The 25731-nt window shown below is 40.5% G+C and overlaps 2 protein-coding genes across 5 annotated transcripts in view; both read right to left on the bottom strand.

Annotated features, from left to right (window-relative positions):
* The window catches only part of LOC148185509 (uncharacterized), a 132074-nt gene extending 118126 nt beyond the window's left edge, over window positions 1-13948 (bottom strand). The window contains exons 1-3 of one of the 2 annotated variants that reach the window (XM_088074620.1): window positions 13715-13948; window positions 13354-13419; window positions 11241-11338 (exon numbers count right to left, since the gene is read on the bottom strand). In XM_088074620.1, the coding sequence (XP_087930746.1) occupies window positions 11241-11338; window positions 13354-13419; window positions 13715-13782 (232 nt within the window). In that variant the 5' untranslated portion in view covers window positions 13783-13948. The remainder of the gene's footprint in view (window positions 1-11240; window positions 11339-13353; window positions 13420-13714) is intronic. The other variant, XM_088074621.1, reaches the window with a different exon arrangement.
* A 4300-nt stretch (window positions 13949-18248) lies between these two features.
* slitrk6 (SLIT and NTRK-like family, member 6) overlaps window positions 18249-25731 on the bottom strand; it is a 160625-nt gene continuing 153142 nt past the window's right edge. For all 3 annotated transcript variants that reach the window (XM_042512838.2, XM_042512839.2, XM_042512837.2), the window contains one exon: window positions 18249-24145. In XM_042512838.2, the coding sequence (XP_042368772.1) occupies window positions 21593-24130 (2538 nt within the window). In that variant the 5' untranslated portion in view covers window positions 24131-24145 and the 3' untranslated portion in view covers window positions 18249-21592. The remainder of the gene's footprint in view (window positions 24146-25731) is intronic.

Here is a 25731-nt window from a genome sequence, read left to right as displayed (position 1 = left end):
AGTTGGAGGAGGCTCATTTGTGTAGGTGCTGCAAGGTGGCTAAAAATAGCCCAGAGGGTGATGGAGCGGAAGAGGCTGCATGTGAGGATGCTTTAAACTCACCGAGCACGGGACAGATAGGGGCATGGGCCGCATTTTTGGTTTTGTGTGTGTTGAAGGGAAGAAATGAGCGAGTGATTGAGTGGGAGTGGAAAAAGAGACGGGGGGATGGTGAGTGAAGGAGCAGGATTGAGAGCGAGTTTGTGTAAAAGACGGAGAGAGAGAGGTGAGGAGAATTGGGGAGAATCCGGCGGAAGATAGGGAAAGAAGAGGCCAAACTCCAGGGGCTCGCCGCCTCCTTTCACCAAACTGACAGCAGGCTCGAGCTCCCGCTGAGAAGAAGTGTGTGTATCCAGTTACACAAATCCCCTTATCCTTGTGCACCTTTGGATGTGTGTGTGTTGGGGGACTCCTGCTGTAGCGTGTGACCTAGCGCGCAGCGGATAACCGGAGCCGGAGCCCACTAGCACCAGGGTGGATGACAATGCAGTGTCAAAAGCCTGAACAGTGTTCTGTTCACCCGTTGAACACATCATATATCCCACACAAAAAAAAGACAAAAATGCTCCAAGGGGATTTGGGCATGATTCACTGTGTCGGTTGGACTCACATTTGTCTGTGTGCAAAGCTGGGGAGAGCAAGGGTCTGCATGCAACGTGTGCAAAGCTCACATGTGTCCGACAGATTGTTTGTGGAGGCAGGAGTTCAGTCTTTACACCAAATATTAATCTAATTGTAAAGTTGGACTGAAAAAAAAAACAAAAAACATACGCACCACTACTTTCTGACAGTGCCAAAACTAGCACAGTTGGCACCCTGGCTGAAATTTTGTCTTCTCCTTTTTTTTGTGTTGTGCTCCAGATGGCATTTCTCTTTTCATTTTTCTGATACTCAAATGCTCTCCACAAACACTCTACCACTTCCCTTATGTTTGACTTTCTGTCAAGAAAAACAAAACATGAACTTTTTGTTGCTACTAAAATGGCTGGACATGTCCTGAACTCTTCTTGAAAATACCCAGTTTTGTTGCTACAAACACCCCTGGAATTAACCCAGTCTGTCGTTAAAAAACAAAATATCCGAATCATTACAATAAACATGGCTAGAAATGTGCCATACTCTTGTGAAAAAATACCTGGTTGGTCTTAAACAGTGGTCTGCTGCTGTCTGCTGCTTGCCCCAACCTCTTGTTTAAATAATACCACATTTTGTCACTACAAACACTATGAAAAATGCCCCAACCTCTCATTAAAAAATACCCGGTTGTCACTACAAACAGGGCTGAAAATTTCCTGACCTCTTTTTAAAAAATACCCCGTTGTCAGGGCGACCAGTAGCTCAGTTGGTAGAGCGGCGCCCCGTATACAAAGGCTGCATCCTGCGGCCTCTGCCCTTTGCTGCATGTCATCTCATCACTCTCTCCCCCTTTCACGCTTACAACTGTTCTGTCAATGAAGGCAAAAAGCCCGAAAAAAATAATCTTAAAAAAAAAGTGTGTGTTTGTGAGGCATGTAGGAGTGTGTGATGTTGTCATCAGGAACAAATTAGCCCGGGCTGCGAGATTTGCGGTGGGTGGTATTGAAAAAGCACATGCTGGCTTAAATAAGCGTGAAACGACAAACTCCGGGGGGGCCTACGCACACACACACACAGACACAGAGAAACAAACACACAAGCAACCATGCTCCCATTCTATGCAGCCATGTGTACTGGGCCATGTAGCGTCAAGCCGTAGCAGTCATTCCTGAGCAAGCTGGGACCCGTTTGCTTTCCTATGTGCTTTGTGTGGTATGTAAATGTACAATATGGACGCAGATCTCAGTTTCAGCTGAGCAAAAACAACATAAACCAAACCGATGACCCTGTCTTGTTCCTGATTGTGTGTGTGTGTGTGTTCCTCCTTCCCCTGCCACCACTATTTACTGTGCTCTCCTGCAAAAGCTGACATTTATTACAGGTGCAGGTACTGCAATCACTGTGCTTTATAAAACCATCCTTGATTACATCCTGAACCCTCTGGAGGATTAAAAAAAAGAAAAAAAAAAAAAGAAAAAATACATCATCTTCTTGTGAAACAACTTGTGCAGTCATATTATACATAGTTCTGTTTAAAACTACTGCTAATTAGGGATTTTTTTCACAGGCTGTAAGGTGGATTTTAAAACCACAGTAGAGATAAATATTTAATATGTCCCAGATCTTTGAAAAAGGAAAAAAAGTGCCTGTGTGCCTGTTCTGTGTGGAAAAATATATGTGTTTAAATTTGCCTACTCTGTAAAAGTCTCGCAGCCTCCATACAACACAGGCCTATGGGTGAAGACTGACTTAATTGTTTTGACTTCTAACGTCAAGAGTACAACAACAGGAACACACGAGGCCCAGAGCCAAGGATGCTCAGATATTGTTGCATGAATTTAAAGTTTGCTGAAGTAAAAAAAAAAAAAAAAAAACATATATCGGGAAATTCTGCAAACCGTTGTAAGTGTATGCTAGATTCTGTTCTCTAAGTCGGAGGGATGAAAGTAGTTCAAGTTCAAAGATGGCAGGTGAAAGCTGGGGCGGATTTTGTCTTCAACATCTGCTATTGTAGCAGATATCAGGAAGTGTATTACTGTGAGGATGAAAACAATGAATTGGAAATGACTCAAACATTAACCTCACAGGTTTGCCATTTCAAGATGAACAGTCCGAAAATTCAGTTATTTTTTAATTCTCTGTGTTAGAGAAAATGATGTTTTTCTTCTGTTAAGCACAATATTTTCCCTTTCTTTGAGAGCAATCCTTTCCTCTTAAATCCACCAGATTAAGTACTGGCTATAATTCCAAATAAGAGGCTTCAGAAATCCACATAAGAGACTTAAGGGACTTAGTGATTTCACCAAGGGATGGTCTTAAGCTCCAAACACCCAGTGGAAGTGTGTCACTAAGACTGAGAGTGGGAAACTCCAGACAGTTGGGGGATGTGACCTATGAGTCACAAGTGATTCATGCTTTGGACGGACTTCTGGGACAGGTCTGTTGATTTGTGCCAGAGAAGTTAAAATGTGTCACTTAGATTTTAGCAAAGCATAAACAAGTCTTCTAACGAGCGGCCATTTTTAGGGACACTGGAAACTAGACAGAAGCTCACGGCGATTAATGATGACATGCAGCAGCTTTGCTCATTGTTATTTGGGACTTTCATTAATTATATTACAGTTGATTTAAAATATGTATTTACTGAATTTGTGTATAACTATAATTAATTTCAAATCAATTGTATTTTTAACAATTTAACAATAAAAATAATCCCTATGAGTAAAACACTAAAAAAAATGCGGCTGTGTCTCTACAAACATTGCTTGAAATGTCTGGAACTCTTAAAAAAAAACAGGTTTCTATCCCCACAAACATGGCTATAAATGTCCCAACGGTTTGTTAATATAAAAATCACACAAAGCATCACAACACACTGTCTTCACTAACAGAGAAATATAGATATGGATTTATTAATCAAAACATTCTGTGCATTCAAAATCAGCAGGATGAGCCGCACAGAAACAGCTGCTCACAGTTTACAGTGCATGCCTTCTCTCCTAACTTTGTCTCTTTTTGGAACCACAATGAACAAGCAGACTAAGTGACATCTGTCAATCTGTACCTCCATCCTGTTTCAGTACTACGGACAGCGCCACACCAACACTCCACTTTTAATAAAGCCACAGGCGTCAGTCATCATGTCACAATCTTACAGCTAAAACGCTCACTTGCCTGTGAGGCTCACATTAATTGTGCTCTAAAAATATGAAGACACAAAAAAACATTAAAGGACATGACAGCATACGTTGCATTAATCATATTATCGCCACCCTCCAAATCAATAATCAATACAGACACGGCAGAGAATAACAAAATCTGTTTCCCATCTTCATGCGTATTTGTTCAAAACGGCCCATAAAACATCCACAGCGCCCCTGGCTTCGGTTCCCCTGCTTGTTTCCTGAACTCCTTGTGTCTCGGGCAGGTCTATGTCCTTTTTGCAATCCATGACCTCACTGGGGTCTCCACACTGTTGATCCCCTGAAATGACTTTGGCCTGCTTAGGGTCCGACTAGCTAGCTAGTTTGAGGAAATTCAACAAACTTGATTTTCTATTTTACCAGTTTCCTCCCTGCCGCTGAGGTCTTAATTCAAACAGTCCACGTGAGGTGCACAAAATCTGTGCATGACCTCTCTCTCTCTCTCTCTCCCCTCTCTCTTGCCTAAAATCTAAAATAGGCAAACACGTTTGTTGTGTGATTTCAATGGGAGATAAGACTCAAAAGAAAGCTAACATTAAATATTAGACAAAAAAAATCTGTATTTACATATTTTCATAGTGACACAGGAAGTGACGGATCCAATTAAATAGGTTCTGGTCTCAACATGGTGCCAGATCCTGTTTCGGCAAGACTCAAACACAGCTGGAAATGTCTCAAACTCTAGTTATGATACCATTTTTTTGCTACAAACTTGGGTTGAAATGTCCTGACCTCACATTTAAAAAAAATCAATTTTGTCAGTACCAATATGACTGGAAATGTCCTGAACTCTTGTTGAAATATTCTTGGCATAGTTGCTAAAAACACGGTTGGAAATCTGAACTTCTCGTGAAAAATAACCCAGTTTTCTTGGTTTCAAACCGTCGTCTTTTGCTGTCTGATGTTGGGCAGCTGTCTTGCCAAAGGCTCATGTCGTCCACCATCCCCTTTGCCTCATGATGAGAAACTCAGTTCATATGCACGCAATCTGAATTACATCATTTTAGAATTTTTGTTATGATAGGTATGAAGAATACAAATGTAACATATCTGTGGATTGCAAAGTACAATGCCAACATTTTTGTCTGGCGACTTGGCTGCCTTTGGGATCCACTTAATGGCCCTGTAGTCCAAAGCGGCCACTTAGTTTGCCTCAGGCCGCTCTTCAAACAAAGAGCTGAGCCAGATGTACAGTACTCCTCTGTGGAACTGCCAAATGACACCCCGTTGGAAAGCCTTACAATTTGTGGGTTTGTCAAATTGCCTATTCTGTCCTAACCCGTTTGACTTATTATCTCTGGTTTTAAAGTTGTTTTTTGGGGTTGAAATTAAAGAGAGCTCTTTGATGAATATAGTTTTTTAAGTTTGAAAAAAGGCATCTGCCAAAACACTTTTTGACTTTACAACTTTTTGACCCAATGTTTGTTACTGCAAAACTCATCAGGCCGACTTCAGTGCTGCAATAACTGTTTGACCTCTGTATCCTCCCAAATCTACATAGAATAGCCCCAGCCTGCATAACATTTGGAATCCTTGCTTAACCTCCCTGTGAAAAAACACTTTAAATATCATTGCATCCATTTTTTAAAAAAATGTAATGCCACAGGCTAAACAAGACACCATTTCATGTGGTTGCTTTGTCATAATAGCTAACCCAGTAACTAATGAAATTACATATAAGAACATGTGCGTCACTTGCAGCCCTTAAGGCATCTTGTCATGAAGAATATGTCAGTGGTTCACTCCATTTATGCTAGCAGATGGACTACTGCAGAAAGTGAGAAGTTCCTCAGAGTTCATGACTTAAATGTAAACTTATGGATATGAATTCATTATGATGGCTGAGTTTTAAAAGCACAAACAGCTCAAGGCAGCATGTTTAATCATACATGTTGCCCAATGCACAAGGCAAATACAGTACAAAGCCTGATCTTTTCATGCGTTCTGCACTCGCTCCTGTCTTGTTTTTTTTTTGGTTTTTTTTTTAAGCATCCAAACACATTTGTACATTGCAAGATGTATTTTTTATCTGTTTTCTCGCCACACTGTAGTTTTGATCACGGACTGTCCAACCACATACCCGTGATCTAAGAATTCCTCAAAGGAACAAAGAAGAATCGCAATCTGTTTCCTGTAGATACCTTGCATTTAGCAAAAAAAAAAGTCATTTCTGATGTGATGTTTTGCAATACGCTGGATATACTGTGATTAAAAGAGGAGTAGCAATTTAATCTGCATTTGTTTTTTCCACCCCTATTTTTTTGGTCTTAACACCTTATACACACAACTGAGGGAGGGAAGTACAGAGCGAGAGGTTTACGTGCATTATGCAGTGCATACAGAGATCATTTTAAGAGCAAAGGTTGAAAGTTTACTTCTCTAATTGATATGACTTAGATGTACTTCTGGAGTGCAGAGACAAAGAGGGAGAGAAAGGGAAAGTTGGGCAAAGTTAAAAATGAGGCAAACAGAAGAAAACAGAATGGAGAAAAAAAAAACAGAAATAAGAAATAGGCTTACATCTCATCTCTTTGTGCTTTGCATGACAGCTCTTTGAGGCAGAAGGGAGCTGGGATCCACTGCAGTGGTAGTACTGATGTTGGCACACTATGAAACATTTAATTGCACCATCATTCAATGGAGGAAGCTTGTGCGCGTCTTCTCGAGCCATGAAAGCCCATCAGTGATCCTGTTCAATGTTCCAAGTGGGCCGGGCCAGGCACTTTTTCGAAATGGGTCATTAGCTTGTAATATTATTAGAAACACTTTGGGCTACCATCTCATATTTCTGCAGTGTGATCACGAGGAAATTTGTTCTAATGTCAGGAGCACAAGTGAGACTTGTGACTCTCTGTCTTAGAGGGTGTTGCTCTCTCGCTCGTCCTTCTTGTTGCAGATGTTAGAGGCAAGCTCGTGCTGTGTTTCCAAGATGTAACAAAGAGGAATCTCATGTGGCCATGCATATATGCCACGTATATATTACTCTGCATGAATGGGCTTTTCCTCGCCTGTACATTACAATTCATTGAATCCATAGAGGAGGGATATGGCACTTCTGGGATGAGGTTCATTGAGCTTGTTTGTTTATTTATTTATTTTCCTCATAATGTATGAGCAATACTTTCAAACGTGAAAAAGGTCATGTGGACTCTCACATGTCGGTGCCTTCTATATCTATATACGTGAGTTTGTGCTCTGCTCGAGGTAATGTGTAAACAGGGCAGAATGAGCACCTAACACCTGGCAGAAATGTAACGGTGAACTTCATATAAACAGCTGAATTCACAACAAACATTCAATCTGCAAAATAACAGGCCTTATTGACTAAAATGTGACATTACTGTGCGCGCAAGTTTACAGTCATGGTTCACACAAACATTCAGCATCGCCAATGATGTTCTCACATGGGGATAAAAAAGTCATGCTAAAAAGTTAAGAGCTGCTGTGTAATCAATTGCACAGATTCAGAAAGAATTCAGGCCAAAGTTTTTACAAACTGCCTAAGGATAAAAGGAGGAGAAGCAACATAAATTACACTTTTTGGGGGTCTGTATAATGTTGAAAGCCTACTTTGTTTTTCTTTGCTTTCATTGCCAAGCCACTGTCAATCAAATGGAAAGAAAACCCCACCCACCGACAAAAGAATTTTGCAAAACGTTAAACTTTAAGTGTACTCCTTTTCACAAAATAAAACCCAGTTTTGTTTTGGGTTTTTTTTGTGCAAAAGCCATTCAGTGTTTTACATTCAGTCATGAACTTTCTTTATATTATCTTTTATTGCTAGTGGCAGACTCTGCCGTTGCCACACAGGTTTTAAATGCCGTCACCCTCATGAGGGATTCACAGGAAAATGGTAAATATGTATTATCTGGTGAAACTGATGCAATCACAACATTTTCTACAGCTGTTCGTCCAAATCAAAATCATTTAGTGAAGCACGCAGTGGCTTTTATTGATAAAACAGAAGGAAACACATAATTTTGTCACTAAGATTAGTGCTAACCCTATTTTTTTTTTACAGATCAGACAGATTCAGATACTGCAGGAACTAATGCAACAGGGAGCCACTTTAACTGTCATTTGGTCATGGATGTTCAATGCTACAGAGAAAAAAAACACAGGATTTTATATCAGGTGTTCCTCCTCTAACTAATGAAACATGTTATAGAACCAAATTATAATCATCTGCAGACATTTCTTTGAAGTCCACATGGTTTTAATAAAGCAGACACATTGTGGCATCTGGTATGCCTTCAGTGTAACATCGCTGTCCAAATGTTAGAGCTACATTTAACTCTCACGTGTGTCTAGACATCAGAAAGGTCAAGCCGCTTCCTTTATATATTTTTAAAGTTTGCATTTTCCACTCTGTGTCACACCTCTGCACAGACATATAAATCAAATTGGGAATATTTAGCTGCTCAATGTCATGTGGTGATGGGGGTCGTATCATGTGAGAGAAATGACGTCAAAGGATTATCCTCAATCGAGTTGTCTCAAAACCGAAGACTCTAATTCAATGTGGTTCCCTTTTATGATCAGACAGGATTTAATAAGATTTATTCTTAGGATGTTCTGAACTTCATTAACAAGTAATTCTTCCCCAGTGATTTAAAAAGGAAAAAAAATATTTTCAAGAGAACAGAACAAATCAATACTGTTCATGAAATCTGTGTCTGCACTTGCTCCGTTATCCACCATTTAATCCATCAGTTGGTTATGATCTCCCTCACACTCTACATTTCCCTCTATTACTCCCCATCCATTTTCAAGGCACCATACTGTCTGCAATAAAATGCCTTGTACATTCCTCCCTTTAGATACTTTTAGTGTTATATATCATCAATATGAGATGTTCAATGCATTACAGGAGCTATTTGGTGATAAAGTGCTGTAATTTACTTTCTCACACTGTACCCTTGTTGATTTGTAGTCCAGCTAAAGTGACTGCATACATTTCGCCGACAACACCCCTTAACTTCCTAACGTATCCTCATACAACAGGTGGCATTATATCCTATGAAAAATGCTCACACAATCGTTTGTATGAAAAGGTATCTTTGGGATCTCGAGTGGCTCTAAACCGGGACCCCACAGTTCACCCAAAAACTGAACACATAAGATCTGGCACCAAGAAGTCAACAAACCAATTTTAATGACTGGAGATTCCAACTTGGCATGCATGCCTCAATTTACCAAAGAAAAAGTTCCGATAGATAGTTTCCTGGATGTGCAATTCCACCACATTAATCTGGAAACTTGAACCTGTGTCTACAGTGGGTAAGGTCACCCTGTAAACAATAATTTGAGACCTCAACAACCCATCACAATAGTAAAGCAACTCAATTTATTGCTTAAAACAGCACACACAACATTTCCAAACACCCTGATTTACGTACCAATCATAAATTATTTAGGAACAGAAAGGCCGGCCAGCAGCGTATTATGCAGACACGACAGATTGCATCCAGTCGCATTCAACTGACGCTGTACGGCTACATATCATGCCTCCACCGCTGGTGCTGTCCAGCCGTCTGGCAGCAAATAACAACACCATGAATGGGTCTTTCCAGCTGCACTCTCAGCTAAAGCCGTCTAGCAGTGTATCATGCCGATGTGAAAGGTGACTTTTAGGCATCTGTATGCCAAAAGCGGTGGTATTTGACAACTTCAGAATGAGAACGGGCTGAACTTTCTCCAAGGACTTTCCATTCAAAGTTTGGGGTTAGGTTTGGGTTCAAATGCAGCGCTTTAAATGAGTGCTACGAAAGCCACAGCCACAAGCGGACCATAAGTATTAAAAGAAAGAAAAAAACCTTAAAAATTCCATATTAAAACCCAGGTCAGTTAATTTAAAGCCCATTATAAGGCAATAAAAGCACCCCCCTGTAGTCAGCCATTCAAAATAGGTGTATTGCGTGCAAATCACTTGTTCATCATTACATGGGATATGTACAAATTCTGGGGCATTTCTTTTCAAAAGAAAATGTACAAAAAAGTGTGCAGAACGTACATCTGCGACATATGCATGAAATTAACAGCAATACCATTTTGACAAGTTTGTAAAACTTTTTTTTTTTTTATGTCCAGACAGAAGAAACCATACTTCTCTGGCTGCACTGCATTCTGGTCTATCGTGGCTTTGTGCTTTCGGATATGAACATTAGTGCAAAATGGTGGCAGACTTTCTGAAAACACCTCAGTGTAATGCAACATTGTCTACAACAAACAAACAACAAAATAGACCCAGAAAATTCACAAATATATTGTCAGAGGACGGTTTTAGCATTTGAAATGAGGCAGGATTTTTCCTTTCATACAGCAGTTTTTATCCTCTATACCTGAGAGGCTGCTCTCACAACAACAGATTCAACACAGTACATCCCATAACTAAATACTTCTGATGTTCTGATGCAAAAATTGGGTCACCAGCTTGCTGTTTAAACTGTGTGCCAAGCGAACAACAGGATAGGGGTTCAATGTCCATGGTTTCATAGCAAGCTGCTCTGTTTGGCGAGCCAGCATCATAAGATTGCCCCTGGGGTAAAGCTCAGTAACAGACTACACTTCAGTCAGGAAGTGGGGGTGTACTGACAGACAAAGTCACCCCTCATAATGGTGCTTCATTCATGGTTGGGGCTCCACAGCTTATGGACTCCTGATATGGATTACTGTCACTTCAGAGCCCTGAATACATGCTCTTTGATTTTTTTTTTTATGTTTTTGGTTTCTTCTCCAGTCGTATTTTTGTCAGAGTGAGGAGTTTAAGTACATATTCCCTTCCAATGGTGTCTATTGAATACATGCCAACGCATTTGGCAGCCATTACAACATCAAATGACGTTCTAATAGATTTGATGCAAATTGTTCCGCTCGAACATGCTCAATCTTCCTCATCACTTTACATAAACATGTGCATTTCATGCACGTTTGCCTATCACTGGCGCGGAGCATGCTGGGATAGGCCCCAGCCCCCGTCGTGACCCTGAAGAGGAAAATGTGGGTATAGAATGGATGGTTGGATGAGATTGATGGATGTGCATTCCATTCTAAATCATCCCTCATCGATTAAAGGTGGATTGGAGTGATCGAGATGTCAGGGAGATAATTTTAATGTGCCTCATGTCGACTTATAGTCTGACAGAGGCTTTTCAGCTGTTCTTTATGGGGGGCCAAGAAAGCGAGATAAGAAAGCCTGATTCAGAACCACATGGAAACAAATTTTATATCGTTTGAAAAGTCCTAATTTGTGTGCTCATTTTTCAGTTCACAATGAAGCTCTTATCACACAGTCTACTTGTAAATAACTTTGCGACCAGTAGAGTAGGGAGTGGATAAGTGAAGATGTGCTGTGAGGGTGCTGTGCTGCAAAAACAATAAAAGTAAAGGTGTAGTGAGGAGGTTTGCCAGCCAGACACTTACTGTTGCTGCTCTTCTTCTTTGCCCTTCCTCTGTGCACGGGGCGCAGTGGGCCCAAGTGTGTCCAGTGACTCCTGATTGGGCTCATCAAGTCCGCTGCCCTGAAATGACACGACAATCAGTAGTAGCAGAGGAAATCGAGCAGAGGGGCTGTCACAAATTTAGGAAGCTTCCCTCACTGGTTCACTATGAATAAGATTATCGGCCTGGCCGATTAACGGGGCCGGAATTTTTTATGATTACCTGTATCAGCGTTTTATTTGAGTGATTGTCGATAAAATTAATTAATGAAAAAGTATGCATATTACACACCAGGGAAGACAGTCTACACTACATGCAAAGAAAGTGTCAGCATGGGGGGAACTTTTATTATATAAATCTCAGGGAGCTATTTTTATTCATTCATTATTTATTTTTTAATTTTCACTTAACTTTACCAGAAACCTTGCGGGGACTTGCTGTATTTGATGTTTAAATGTTCAGTTTTGTTTAAACATTTGCGAAAGGTAGAAGAAGGTAGAAGGTAGATTTATTTTGTAATTTTTCTTAAACGTGGTTTAAAAAGAAATTAAATTAAAGTTGACCCTCAATCCTGCTTCATCTTTTTGGCATTGAAGGAGGAGTTGAGGAGTCTCAAAGCCTGGGGAAAGAAGCTGCTCCGTAGTCTGGTGGTTCTGCAGCGGATACTTCTGTATCTTTTCCCAGAATGCAGCAGGGTGAACAGACTGTGGCTGGGGTGGCTGCTGTCTTTCAGTATCCTTTGGGCTCTGTGCAGACACCTCACTTCACCGAGGTCACTGATGCTCTGTGGATGGGAACCAGTGAAGTTCTGGGCAGTTTGAATCACCTGCTGTAGAGCCTTCCTGTCCTGGGCCGTGCATGTACTATGCCAGTTCATGATGTTTCCAGTCAGTATGCTTTTCATTGCTCCTCTGTAGAGGTTAACCAGGATCTTGCTCTGGAATTTAGCCTTCCTAAGTTTCCATAGAAAGTAGAGCCTCTGTGCATTTCAACAAAGTTTTGTGTTGGAGTTTGTTATATTTGTTATACTCCAAATTCTAAATTTCCACAAAAATGCATTCATTTTTATTGTAAATGCATATCTGTTCCAAATATATGTTATTGGTCTCATAAAGTAATAATAATTTGACTCCCTGTCGGCCCTGAAAAACTAATATCAGACGACCCCTATTATAAATCTGGAAAAAAAAAAATTACAATTAGCTTTCTCAGTCTGAATTGCATTGTAGGAGATGTAGTATCTAGCGTTTGGGGATTTTGCATTTATTAAAGACTAAAAGACAAAATATCTCTGTCTTTACTGCTTTGATTGTGACCACTGTGTTTTTTATGTCTTAGGTGGAGTCAATGCAACAAGAAAACAACACAGGGATTAGCATCTAATTCCTGAAGCAAAGTGCAAATCCTCTTTAAAAATGATGTGTTAAAAGACCATTGGAAACTTTGTTTTTCTGTTTTTACAGAAAGCTATGAGCTGTGATACAGCTATGATAAATGGTGTGATTTTGCAGATTTCCCAACCCTCTTACACGATTTGCTCTCAGAGGTTATTTAACTTTCTGTCACCCCTTTAAAAATGTTATTTGGGATCCCCCAGGACACAAAATGGGATCTTTGCTGGAGCTGCTTTAAAATCACTGTACCACAATACTGTTGTTTTAGTTAAGTTTTAAATTACTTCAGACGTGATCATAAATACCATATATCCATTCATTTTCAGCATTTTAACCCTTTAAGTGCCAATTTGTTTACATAATGCTGCTGTTTTTATTGAAAAAAAAAAAAATTGACACAAGGGGGCTGAAGGAAACAATTTTGATTACACATTGTATTATAGAATAATTCTGGGAGTTGAGGTTGAAATCCTAAAACTAACCAAAAAACATACACAACTTGGCCAAGATGTATGCCATATGCATCACTACAGCCAAACTATAGAGAACGAGACCTGACATCACCTAATGGGCATAAGGGGTCCCGGAGGATTCAATTAAATACAAAATAATACCATTTAAATTTGTTTGTCCCTCACTTAGGTCAAAAAATAAAATAAAAACAGTCATTCTCTGGTGCTTTTCTTAATTAAAAGCCTTACCTGTTTTGCACCACCTCACACATAACGAACAGTCCCCAGCTGTCACCACGGAGGGAGGCGCCTGCACTGAGAGGTGGGAAACACAAATTAATGGGACAGTGGGTTTCAAATAAACAAAGCCACAGCATTGAAATTACCCAAAACACACCGGCGATCGGTTAAAGCTTAAAGATGAGTGAAGCATCAAAACATAAGCACTGACACATAAGCTTAACGTCACTTTTGTCGGTATGAACAAGCTCCAAAACCGTTAGTAGAAACGTCCGGTTCATTTTAAACACGAGTGCCAAAGTAGCCAAAGTAGCCAAAGTAGCCTATGAATAATTGTTTTCAAAATACGAGAGGGGAAAGTGTTTCCTACCTGTTGCTGAAGCTGTCATAGGATCTGAAAGTGTCCACTCCTCCTGTAGTGATATTCATTTCGTCCATAAGGGTCCCCCAAAAATCCAAAACGACTTTTAATCCATTTTATGAATATTGTAAGGAGATATCCACGGCTGTACGGTAAACACAGCATTACCGGTCGGCATTACCATTTCCCCTGTGCACGTGACACACCGGGCCCAGGTGTGTCCAATGACACCTGATTGAGCTCATCCAGTCTGCTGCCCTGTAATGACACATCAGTAGCAGAGGACATAGCAAAGGCACCGATCAGAGGGGCTGTCACAAATGGAACAAGCTGCCCTCATTGGTGCACTATAGGCCTGGAGAAATTATCTGAATTGCATTGTGGGAAATGTAGGATCCAGCGTTTGGGGATTTTGCATTTTTGTTAAATCAAGCACAATGATGGCACTGAACTTTTAATAATGGCATGAGAGCAAGCCTATTCAGGAGTGATCTTTAGTCGGACAGTTGAGGTCAGGTTGTGAGATTAGGTTGTATGAATGAAGAAGACAAAAGAACAAATCACATTTTCTTCTGTATTGTCCTTATTATGAGAAGTTTTTGTTAAGTTTTGCATGTTTATATTTGTAATTTAGATTTCTAACTCTAGGGTCTGGTCTATTATTTATTTAAAAAAGTGTCTTTATTGCCATTTTGGGTTGAGCATATTATTTACGCATTACACAATTATATAAATAATTGATTAATCAATAAAAGCACTTATTTATTTGACCAAGTTTTGGGATCATTGGTTGCAATCTAAAGAAAATGGAGCATTTTCAGCCTTTTCTCCACTACACTAAATTTCAGGGAGTTATTGTACTGCATTTAAGTGTTTTACTTCAAATTCCGACCACTTGTTTCGACCCCTGAGGAACAAAAGCAAATTTCAACTTTAGACCTTCATCTTTTCACCTCTTGCACATACTGAACCCTTTTTGTCCTCCGGCAATCATATCCAACCGCGCCATTGTTCTGCATCTCTGTTCATTAAATGTCAGGAGGAATTAAAAGCAAGGAAGAGGTGCAGCTTGAATAATGTAATGTGCGGGGCATTAATTGACTGCAGCTTGGTTCAAAGAACCTGGAGAAACTCTCGGACGCAAATGAGGGGGGGATCGATAATGTTGCCAAGAAGAGATGTTCTGTTGTGCTTCCAGATATGAATATTAATGACTTGTGGTTGGGGGTGCAATGCAGCCGATTTTTAACAGACCATTTCATAAAATAATAACGGTGGGATGATATGGATTTTTCAGACTGCTCATTGAAAGCATTCGGCTAACAAAGCTAATACATCATCTGCAGTACAAATGAGACAGTGGACACTGTATTAATGGAGGCAACACAAATGCTATTATCACAATAACATGCTGTAATTTGGGGTATCAGAGGCATTATCTGTGTGCTGTTTTGGAGTGCTCATGTGTAAAACAAGACCTCACAGTTGAGTTTGTGTAATTACATTTCAGTCACAAGACATGATTCTTATCTGGCTGTGGCGTAAAACAAACATAGGCAGTGCTCAAAATGAATTGTAAATAGTCACAGTTGGTTAGTGGGGTTTTGTTTGAGTTCAGGTTTGTGAGCTTGTTTGGCTGTGACTTCACCCAGTGTGCTTTGTGTGTTTGTTTGCGCATAAACAGTGTATTTTACCTTTACACTTTGGCTTATTATGAGTCCTAGAATTAACACCATTGTTCATGCTTAATTGCCTTACATAACAGCAAGAACATCAGTGTTGCAGCAACACGAGCATCCCTCGTCATTAGAGCTTGGTTTCCATAGCTTATAGCAAACAAGAGGTACTTAGCTCTAATGCTCCGCCGTTTTTCATCATTAATGTGCAGATTTATGCAGCAAAACCTCATCATGCTCACAAGTAAGGGTCCGAGGATGACACTGCGTGTACTATGCTTTACTGTGGTAACAAAAGTGTCTCAAATGAAGACAAAAGTGAATAATAATGAAATAATGCATTTCTACTTCAACTTAATTCTTGGGCTCCTAAATGTTGTGTCTTTAAAGGAGCAGTGTGTAGGATTTGTAGTATCTAGTGGTGAGAAATGCAGATTGCAACCACCTGAAACTACTTACATCTGCCAGACATGCATTTCTGGTTAAGATTCCTTTAGTGTTTATTGTTTGTTTGTTGTTTATTGTTTTGAAGCCAAATTATCTGCAGAGGTCTCTTTCTTTCCAAAACAAACTTACCAGGTGATTACTACCCATAAAAACACTGAATCATGTTACAAATCAGTGTTTCTCAGATGCTGTCTGGCTTGTCACAGACGATACTAGCCAAGTGCCTGATAACACGTAGCCTCTTTTTTTCCCTTTTTTTTTTTTAAAGATAAAGATATTCAGGAAGCGTTCTAACAGCAGCTGAATTATCAACAGAGGTCTCTTCCTCTCCAAACGAATGGACAAGGTGATTTTAGCCAGTAAAAACAATGAATGAAGATGTTTCATGTTTCTCTGATAAGTTCCAGTCTTTCTGGAGATTTGTACTGGGAGCCGAATTATCTGTGGAGGTCTCTTCCTCTCTAAAGCAAACGAACCAGGTGACCAAAACTGGCAAAAACCGCTGAATAAAGCAGCGTCACTTCTAAAATCAGTGTTTTTCTGATGATGTTTGGCACACTGCAGAAGGGCTGCTAGCTCAGCACCTGCCAAAATGTGCTCACATTTATTTTCTCAGATAACTTTGGATACAGATGTTCGGGAGGGTTCTACTGGGAGAGGAAGAGATCCGCAGAGATCTCTTCCTCTCCAAAACAAAGTGATTAAAATCGGTAAAAACACTGAATAAAGCAGTTGCACGTTACAAATTAGTGTTTCTCCAATGCTGTTTGGCAAGTAACAGATGGGCTGCTAACCCAGCACCTGCTTATCTGTGCTCAACTTTTTTTTCTCTGATGAGGTTTTTACCAGGTGCTGAATTAGTAGAGAACCGTAGAGTTCTCTTCCTCTCCAAAACAAACAGACTGGCTGATTTAAACCAGTAAAAACACAGAATAAAGCAGTGTCACCTTATAAACCAGTGGGTTTTTTTCCATGCTGTTTGTCACCTAGCAGACGGGCCTCTAGCCCAGCACTTACTTAAGTTTTTTTTCACAAATAAATTAAGATCCGGACTTTCAGTACATTTTTAGTGGGAGCCAAATTATCCACAGAGATTGCCTCCTCTCCAAAACAAACAGACCTGGTGATTTAAACTGCTAAAAATACTGAATAAAGCACTCTAATGTCAAAAATCAGTTTTTCCAATGCTGTTTGTTGCAGAGGGGCTGGCCCTTTCTAAAGCCAGTGTTTAGTTTGTCCATTCGGGGCTACTGTAGAAACACAGTGGTGCAATATGACTATCTCCATAGAGTAGTAAGTACCTGCCCCCTTAAACAACTCATTCTTGGGTAAAATGGGATTTTTAATTTCAGGTGATCATGCATGAAAGAAATCATACTTATTATACTCCATTTAAGCCAATGTATGCCCCTAAACCCTACACACTGGACCATGAATGTAAAAATACCCATGTACATATTAAATAACATTATCTTCTATCTAAAAATACACAGAAAAGTTTTATGACACATATCTAACAGGCTGTGTCGCCCTGACTCTTCAAGTAAATATGAAGTGTTAACAGTTAATAGAAAAGTACATTTGAAGAACAAGATCCTCCCTGTGCTTCATTACCTCGTCTTTGAGTTGTGTTTGTTTACTCATCTTATTAAATGCATTCAACAATGTAGCTCTGTTGCGAGATGGGCGCCTTGGCGAGCTTTAGTTCAGAAGTGATTCCATTTATTTGAAGTCGGCCCCTCAAGGAAGGATTCTCTCTGAACACAGTTATGCACTTTGCTAATGTCTCACCTTTAGATGAGTCTCACAGGATCAAGCTGCGGAGAATGATTTTTCCTCCCTGCCGTGTATGTGTGTGTGTGTCTGTTTGCCTGTGTGCCTTTGCATACCTTAAATGATGCGTGTCTGCATACAAATGTCTAAACATTTATTTATTCATGTTGGTGGAGGTATCTGTATTCAAGAGCTGCGTGTGCGAGCATTTTCAAACTGTGTGTTCTTGCGGAGGAGCTTCAGATACATCAATTATGATAGAAAATGGAGGAATTAGAGAGGGTCCACTGTTTCCCCCAAGAGAGGGGGAGGAAGTGAAAGTCATGCAGAAAAAGCGAAGGCTGGTGAAAAACCCTGCAGCCATTGTTGTGTGATTAAGGACTAGGTTTGAGCCATTGTGGGGGGTTAAATTATTCACGCAGCGGGAAAACAACCAAATGGTGTTTACACAAGTACATGCATGCACATATACATATGCACTGTGAAGGGACTAATAACACATTAAGAGAGAGAATGGCATTATTTTGGGTGGCTGCTGTGTCCATTACTGCACACTTCAAAAAGGCTACTTCCACATTTTTGTACAGTATCTATAAAATGCACCATTATGGGATGCAGATTTGGCCAACCATTAATTCAGCTCCGAGTTAATGTAATATTGCAACTCTTTATTTCCTGTTTATCAGTTACAACTTCTGTTTATATTCTGTACAGCACTGAAGGCACACAAAAACCAAAGATATAATGGAACATAAGTATATACAAAATATACAGAATAAATAATTAAATCTAAGTAGAAAAGCTACAGAGTGTGTGCTTACATGAACCGTTTCAAAGTTTCCATGAATGGAGTGTGGAGTGGAAATTCTGACAAAGTCCACATTGCAAATGTGTCGCCAGCAGTTCATAGATTTCAATTATGAGTTGAGAAAAGTTGAAGTCAGTCGGCAGGTTGTCTGCGTGGAAAACTGGAGCTTTTTTTTGGGTAATGTTGCTCGTCAGTAACCATCCGTGTGCTAATAATAATAATAAGCCCCGCCTCTCATCAGTTCAAAACAGTTCCAAATCAGCCAACCGAGGAAGTACGGTGTTTCTAAATGCTGAGTATTATCGGACATAAAATAGTGACATGAAAAACTCACATACACTCGCACACACCAACACACTCCGAAGGTTCATACACATTTGTGGCTCATTTTTTCTGGCAGAAATAAAAACAACAACAGAAAAAAAATCAGCAGGACTCTGTTGATTGTCATGCACCATCTTATGGCATTTGATTAGTGCAATGCATTTGTACAAGGTTACAGTTGTGTATAATATACTGTACTTTAAGTGAGAGAAAATGAAACATCCTTTCTGTAAATGTGTATAAAAATAAATAAAGGACCTATGACTGCAACTGTGCAGCGTATTGGATCGATCCAAAGACAGTGGCACCATGCTCCTATAACTGTTTTTCCCGACATACAGTTGGCATTTTGCTTACTCTACGGCACAATAAGCATTCTGGTTACAGCTTCCCAGCTGGCTTATGTTGACAGAGGTTGTAATCAGGTCAGACCCAGAGTCAGGATACACTGATTAAACAGCAATTCTGGGTCAAGTGGTGATTGAAATTCACTCACTCCTTTCCAAGCATCTGCTTGATCCTCGCAGGATGTCAGATGGAGGGTGTGTGTGTGTGTGTGTGTGTGAGCTGTGCGGATCAATTCATTTGGTGGCAGTGGGCCATGGAAATTTTAATCAATCATCAAAAGCTGATTGATTTCAAAGTGGGTTTCAACCCAGGCCTGCTCGACACACTTCTTTACTCTACATTTGGCCAAAATGACTACACCTTTCACCAGCTACATCACATGGCTGTCAATAGGGGCGTAGCGATGTATTGATTCAGTGATCAACGATCCGATATCTGAAGTGAAAATCCATCAATCAATATAATCTTTAAGATTTGCCTTTATTTTGAAATGCACACGGCACATCTGTGTCACCATCAATCAGCACCAGGCAGGTAATGGCAAGCAGCCAAGAAAAAGAGGATGAGGATATCCTCTCTGCTCTCGGGAACACATCAACAGACTGTAAACATTTTGGATTTCGGAGACAAGATGGGACAGCAGCATTCCAATTCACTAACTGCTTGCTCTCGCGACAGCGACACTAGCTGCTCTGTTTCAAAAATGTTTGGTGAAAAGAATGGGCATGCAGGCAGCAAGTCAACTCTGCTGTTCCCTCGGGACTTAAACCAACGGTGAGTAAATAAAAAAAGGATAAATAATACATGTGGTTTGTTAAAATCTGAGGAGAGGAAAAGTCCACTTGCTGCTAAGCTAATTTATGCAATGTGAAAGTGCTTCAGGTCCTTGTGGAACAGAAGTTAGAGCATCTTTATCTCCCACACTATGACATATTACCAAGTCTGATTTGAATCAATTTCTTTGCATTTGACTGGATTGCTAAAAAAATGTTGTGTTTAGCACAATACAGAGCTACAGCCAAGTCCACGCTCCCTCGCCATTAGATCAGGAGGACGAGGTGGAATTAAAGCTCTGCCGTTCTTTTGGAATTAAAAAACAAAGGTTTTGTCCACTGATATCCAAACACACAACTTCTCATCTCTGTGGACAGAGATGAGAAGCTAGTACAACCCACAGAAAAGTGAGTGAGGTTTTATATGACTGGTGTGGCTAGCTAGTTGCTCAAATCCTAATTTAATTGGATGATTTCTTTTTTGTATAACTGGCATGCACTAAGACTTTCATGATCAAGCAGGAAAGGGAAAAAAGAGTCAGAAAATTAAGAAATAAAAAACCTTTAAGCTAATAATGCTCTGTAAAATCTGACAAATTGCTTTTACATAAAAAAAAAAATCTAGGAACCCCATTGCCTTGAAAAATAAAAGTAAATATAACTATTAACCTTAATTTACATTTATATCTAATGGTTAAGATTACTTAAAGTTTAGTTATATTTATTTAATTTTGTGACCTTTGTTGCAACTTTAAATTGACAAGTTTCATTAAATTGATTTCTCTAAGTTTTAGCAACTTAAGTAAACCAAGTTTACTGTGCTATATATCTGTAATCTGCTGGTTGCAAACTAATCAATCATATCTGTATTGTCTTAACATGTTAAGAAAATAGAACTCACAGATCTGCCAGCTTCATTAGTGAAGAAATCCTCCTTGTTGTGATAAAGTTAAGTCAGATTAACTTGTTTTACTGAAGTTGCGAACACTTATGAAAGAAGGTAATTTCACTTGTCATTTTTATGTTGCAACAACTTCACAAAATGAAGTAATCACAGCAAAAGTACACAGTAAACTTATTTGTATATAAAGTAAACGCAAATTAAGATTAATAGTTATATTTACTTTATTTTTTTAAGGCAATCATTTTCTGAAATTGTTTGAGGAAAGATCAGTTTGTCAGATTTTACTATGTGGCGACTGGCAAAAAAAAACAAACAAACAAAAAAAAAAAAACTTTAAACCCTGACAGTTGTTATTGAGCAGAATTTTATACTTTAGGTAAATGTTCTTGTTAGTAGGGTCAATTTTAAGTTGACTGTACTGCACTTAACCAGATACAATTATTGATTATGTTTTTCTTTTTCTTTTATGGCCAAAAGCTAAAAAAGAAGTGGCAGCTTTTTCTGTAACTGACGAATGATTACATGATATTATCTCATATCGATTGCAGGCCCCTGAATTAAAATCAAAATCGTATTGTGATAGACTTTGTGATGTCACATCATATCGTGGTCAAAAGAATCGATAGATCCTATCGTGATTAAACTAGCGATTACCACCCCGACCGGTCAACAGATAAAAGGTAACAAAAACTAAACCAGTTACATTCTGTGCTACAATTAAACTTAAAGCAATGTGCCCATGATATATATTTCACACTGTGGAAAGTACAGAAGGGCAAACAGGACAAGGCACTTGGTTGAAAACATAATGTATATATATTTTTCTGTGTAAGCTCAGTTAAATGCAGTTTGATGCTCCAGAACCTCTAAATAGTCCGGCTCAGTATGCAGGTTAGCCTTAAGTTCAAAGTACTCGTTCTTAGTTTGCTCAAGCATGACCTTGCGTGGTCTTGAGTACATAATTGTCTCCATTAGCTTTAACTCCTCCTGGTGCCCCGGGACCTGCATGTCCACAGCAGGCTGAAGCTGGGGCATGTTTTTCCGAAGGTACTCGGTTATTCCGAGCTGCTGCAGCTCCTTCTCCCGCTCCAGAATGTTCCTGTACAGGGAGTTGGGGTTTCCGAGTGTGACGAACTCCGCGGGGCACTCTCCTGTCATGGGACGGAACTTTGAGCTGGGGTTTCCTGTCAGCGGAGAGGTGTTCTCCTTCTCCATGATACTCCGGCAGACGTGATGCTTGTTGCTGGGGTCATCGAGGCCGTAATCCAAATCTGTGTCGTGCTCCTTGTGCTGGGAGCAGTAGGTGGGGTTGCGGCAGATCTGAACAATCGGACTGTGCGATCGCTCTTCGTACAGAGTCGAGGACCCTGTTCTTTGTGTCAGAGTGTGGTGTGTTGTTTTCTGCCCATACATGCTGTAGTGCAAGTGAATGGGACTGCTGCTGTTGTTTTCTCTCGGCTGCTCCTCGGCTGCTTTTTTCTTTGCCCTTCTCCGCCGCCGGTGCACCACAAACACTACCAATCCGGCTGAGCAGAATATAATCATGAGGACAAACATGAGGAGGCTTAAGATGAGGACAGAGAGTGGGACAGTGTCTGTGAGCGAGCTGAGCAAACCTTTGCCACCGTTGTCAGGCCCAAGTGTCGCAGTCACGCTCTCCTCTCCATCTGGGGACATCGGGTAGTAGGTGCCTAACCCGGGACATAGCACCTCATGACGAAGGTTTCTCAGTTCGTCCTGCATCACTTTCTTTGGTGTGACACACAAAATGGAGCCCACCACTGTGTCCTTTCTGAGTTTCTCCACCCATTGTTTGAGGCTGAGCAAGTCACAGCTGCAGTCCCAGGGGTTGTCCTCTAAATAAATCTGCTCCAGCGAGTCGAGTTGATCAAGCACGTTGCTCACTGGCAGGTGCATAAGTAGATTTTTCCTCAGGTTTAATTTGGTGAGGGGCACATTGCGGAATATCTGCGCAGGAAGAGAGCTGAGCAGGTTGTTATTTAATGACAACAGCTTCAGGTTTGGCAGGGGATTAAATGTGCCTGGAGCAATCTCTTTGATAAGGTTGTATTCCAGATACAGGTATTCAAGGTTGTGGAGCCCCACAAACATTGTGGAGAACAGTTTTTCGATGCGGTTGCCGTTCAAATACAGCTTTTTCAAACTGCTCAAGCTGAGAAAAGTTTCATTATCTATGTAATCAATTCTGTTGTTTGCCAGGTTGAGGAGTTCTAAACTGTCATATGTGACAAAATCATACTTCAAGAGTTTCTGGATCATATTTCCTGTCATGACCAGTTTAGTGGGGTTTTGTTGAAGTATTCCGATATCTGATACCTTTTGAATTCCTCTGTCCTGACAATGCATCAAAAAGCCAGCCACAGGGTGATTGTGACAAGAACAGTGCTCCACACAAGGACTGCCGGGAAGGTGAGATGGCGTCGGTACCTTGGCGTCATCTTTGGCATCAATCAACTTGGGACTCTGAGACACTTTGGATGAGGGAGTCACAACCATATCCAGTGACTTTGACGGCTCCTCCAGGTTAATGTCTGCGTGGGACGGGCACAGAATGTCCCGCTTGACTTTAGCCAGAATGGTCCCTTTAAGGTGATGTGGCGTGCTGCACACCACGTCCCCAATTGCTGACTGCGCCCTCATGTTTTCCATCCAGATTTTTAAATGTAAAATATCACAGTCGCACACCCACACATTGTCCTCCAGGAGGAGTTCCATTATCCGTCCGATGTGCTCCAAAAACCCCACATAGGGCAGCGTTTGAAGCTTGTTGCCACGCAAGTCCAGGTGGGTGAGGGGCACGAACCGAAAAATGTTGTTGGGTAAAAATTCGATGGAATTATCATTGAGGATGAGGACCTTGAGGCGGATCAGTTTGTTGAAGGCCCCGGGCTCGATGACCCGAATGAAATTCGTGTCAGCTTGGAGGAACTCCAAATTCACCAGGCCTTGAAAAGTGTCCTCTTTCAGAGTGACGAGGAAATTGCTATTTATGTGGAGTTTTTTCAGCGAACTGAGAGTGCTAAAGACCCCTGGTTCCAGCTCTTGTATGCTATTACCCCCGATGTGCAGCGAGAGGGCATTCTTAAGCCCTTCCATTTCCTCCGCGCGCAGCTCAACCAAGTCATTTTTGTAAAGGTTCAGGTGAAAGGGCACACCTGACGGGACTTTGATTTGAGAGATTTTGCTGATGTTTCTCTGCTCACAGTTAAGATGAAGGATACCATCTTTCCCCTCACAGGAGCACAACGAGTCACAAGACTCACTAATAGAGGATGATGCCTGTGAGGGATGGATATCTTGGGATCGGGCTGTGGTGAGAAACAAGCCGATGAAAATGATGCAGGGCAGCATTTCGGCCAGAGATATCTGTGGAGATAGAATAGAAACATGGGCACAAGGGGTGGGGAGGGAAAAAAAAAAAACATTAAGTGCACATTGTTTCATTGTTTTACCAGTCATGCAAAATCTGACACAATTTTAATGAATCATCTTTGTTAAATGATACAGTCCCAGTGATCTAGATGTCATACAAGTTTCATATGTAACAATACATGAACTTTGGTTGTTGGATGTGTCAAAGTGCAGCAGCGTAAAATTACATTCACGGGTGCATCATATGCATGAGGGGAAGTCACACTTGTCTAGTGTAGAATCGTCTTTATATAGTAAAAATGCATGAAAAATGAATAACAGGAAGAGGCAAACCGTGCTCACGATTCTCCTTCAATTCTGTAAAATTCATACTCATCTTAATGTATCTTCATAAAGTTACCCCTCTATGGCTTTTATGCTATTTAGCAATGTTTCGCCCTGGGTGAACTTGAGGAATTCGAGTTAAACCAAGTGTAGCAGCTAATAATCCATCATATTTTCATCCCCTGTATCTACCCGGACACTGTGCTACCAATGAGTAAATACATTTCCCAGGGTGAGCAATGACAGTAAGACAGCATCTCTTTCCAGTGACTCACACTGGGATAATGGTACATTTAAAGAAATGACTTTCTCATTTGACTGATTTTTCTGCCCTTCATACACACACTCATCTGAACAAAGACTTACTCAGTGTGAGTCACACAAAGGCAGAAGACAGCTCCGTCCATTTAGAGTCTATGTCAAAGCAACATTTATTAAAAGCTGTTCTAAATAAAGACCAAAAAATAGATGGTCGTGTCTTTATTGTTCAGCCAATTAGCTTGCACTCGACTGGACAGGAAGTGATTAACCACACCTATGTTCATCAGTCTGATTACTGTTAAACTGACTGTGTTATTGAAATGTTCCAAACTGAAAACAAGCCTTGATAAGGAGAATTCAAGCCTCGGCATTGCGTCTAAATCCATTACATTAATTGGACGGAGATCACAATAGATCAAAGGCTAGATCACTCTCGGGAGACTGGTGGAGAAGTTTCGACATCTTTCCATGATCAAGGATAACTACATATCCAACCATTCACGAACAGAATGCTTCAAAGAGATAAAACATGGGAAGATGGCAGGAAGGCACAGCTGTTCTTGTTAACAAATCCGATTAGCATCTGGAAAGCTTCATTCTAACAAGACAAGGCAAGCCGAGTTCAGCCTGTGGAGAACAGTGTTTGTCAGAGACTCAAACCTATGACTCATGATCCATCTATAAATGACATTCAGCTCGCTTTTGACACACATTTGAAAAATATTTCCTCCGAAATGAAAGTAAAGGAGATGTAGGGCACATTTTCAGGCAATGTGGATTGGAGTGCACTGTACAGAATGTAAATCTCTCCATTGTCCCGGTGTATCTCACTATATATTATATTAAATACTCGCTGCAGGCTGACTAGCGACTTTAAAAGATGTATCAGATAACTGTAGTTAGTTCAGATGAAAGTCAATCCAACCCCACAAACAGCACGGCCGGTGTCCAAGGAGACACCCGGACCCCTCAAAGGAGCTCCCAGCTCCAAAGAC

This window comes from Plectropomus leopardus, chromosome 24 (assembly GCF_026936395.1).
Source record: "Plectropomus leopardus strain MGB_pleo_1.0 chromosome 24, ASM2693639v1, whole genome shotgun sequence".
Lineage (NCBI taxonomy): Eukaryota > Metazoa > Chordata > Actinopteri > Perciformes > Serranidae > Plectropomus > Plectropomus leopardus.
This window is presented reverse-complemented; position numbering and strand designations above follow the sequence as displayed.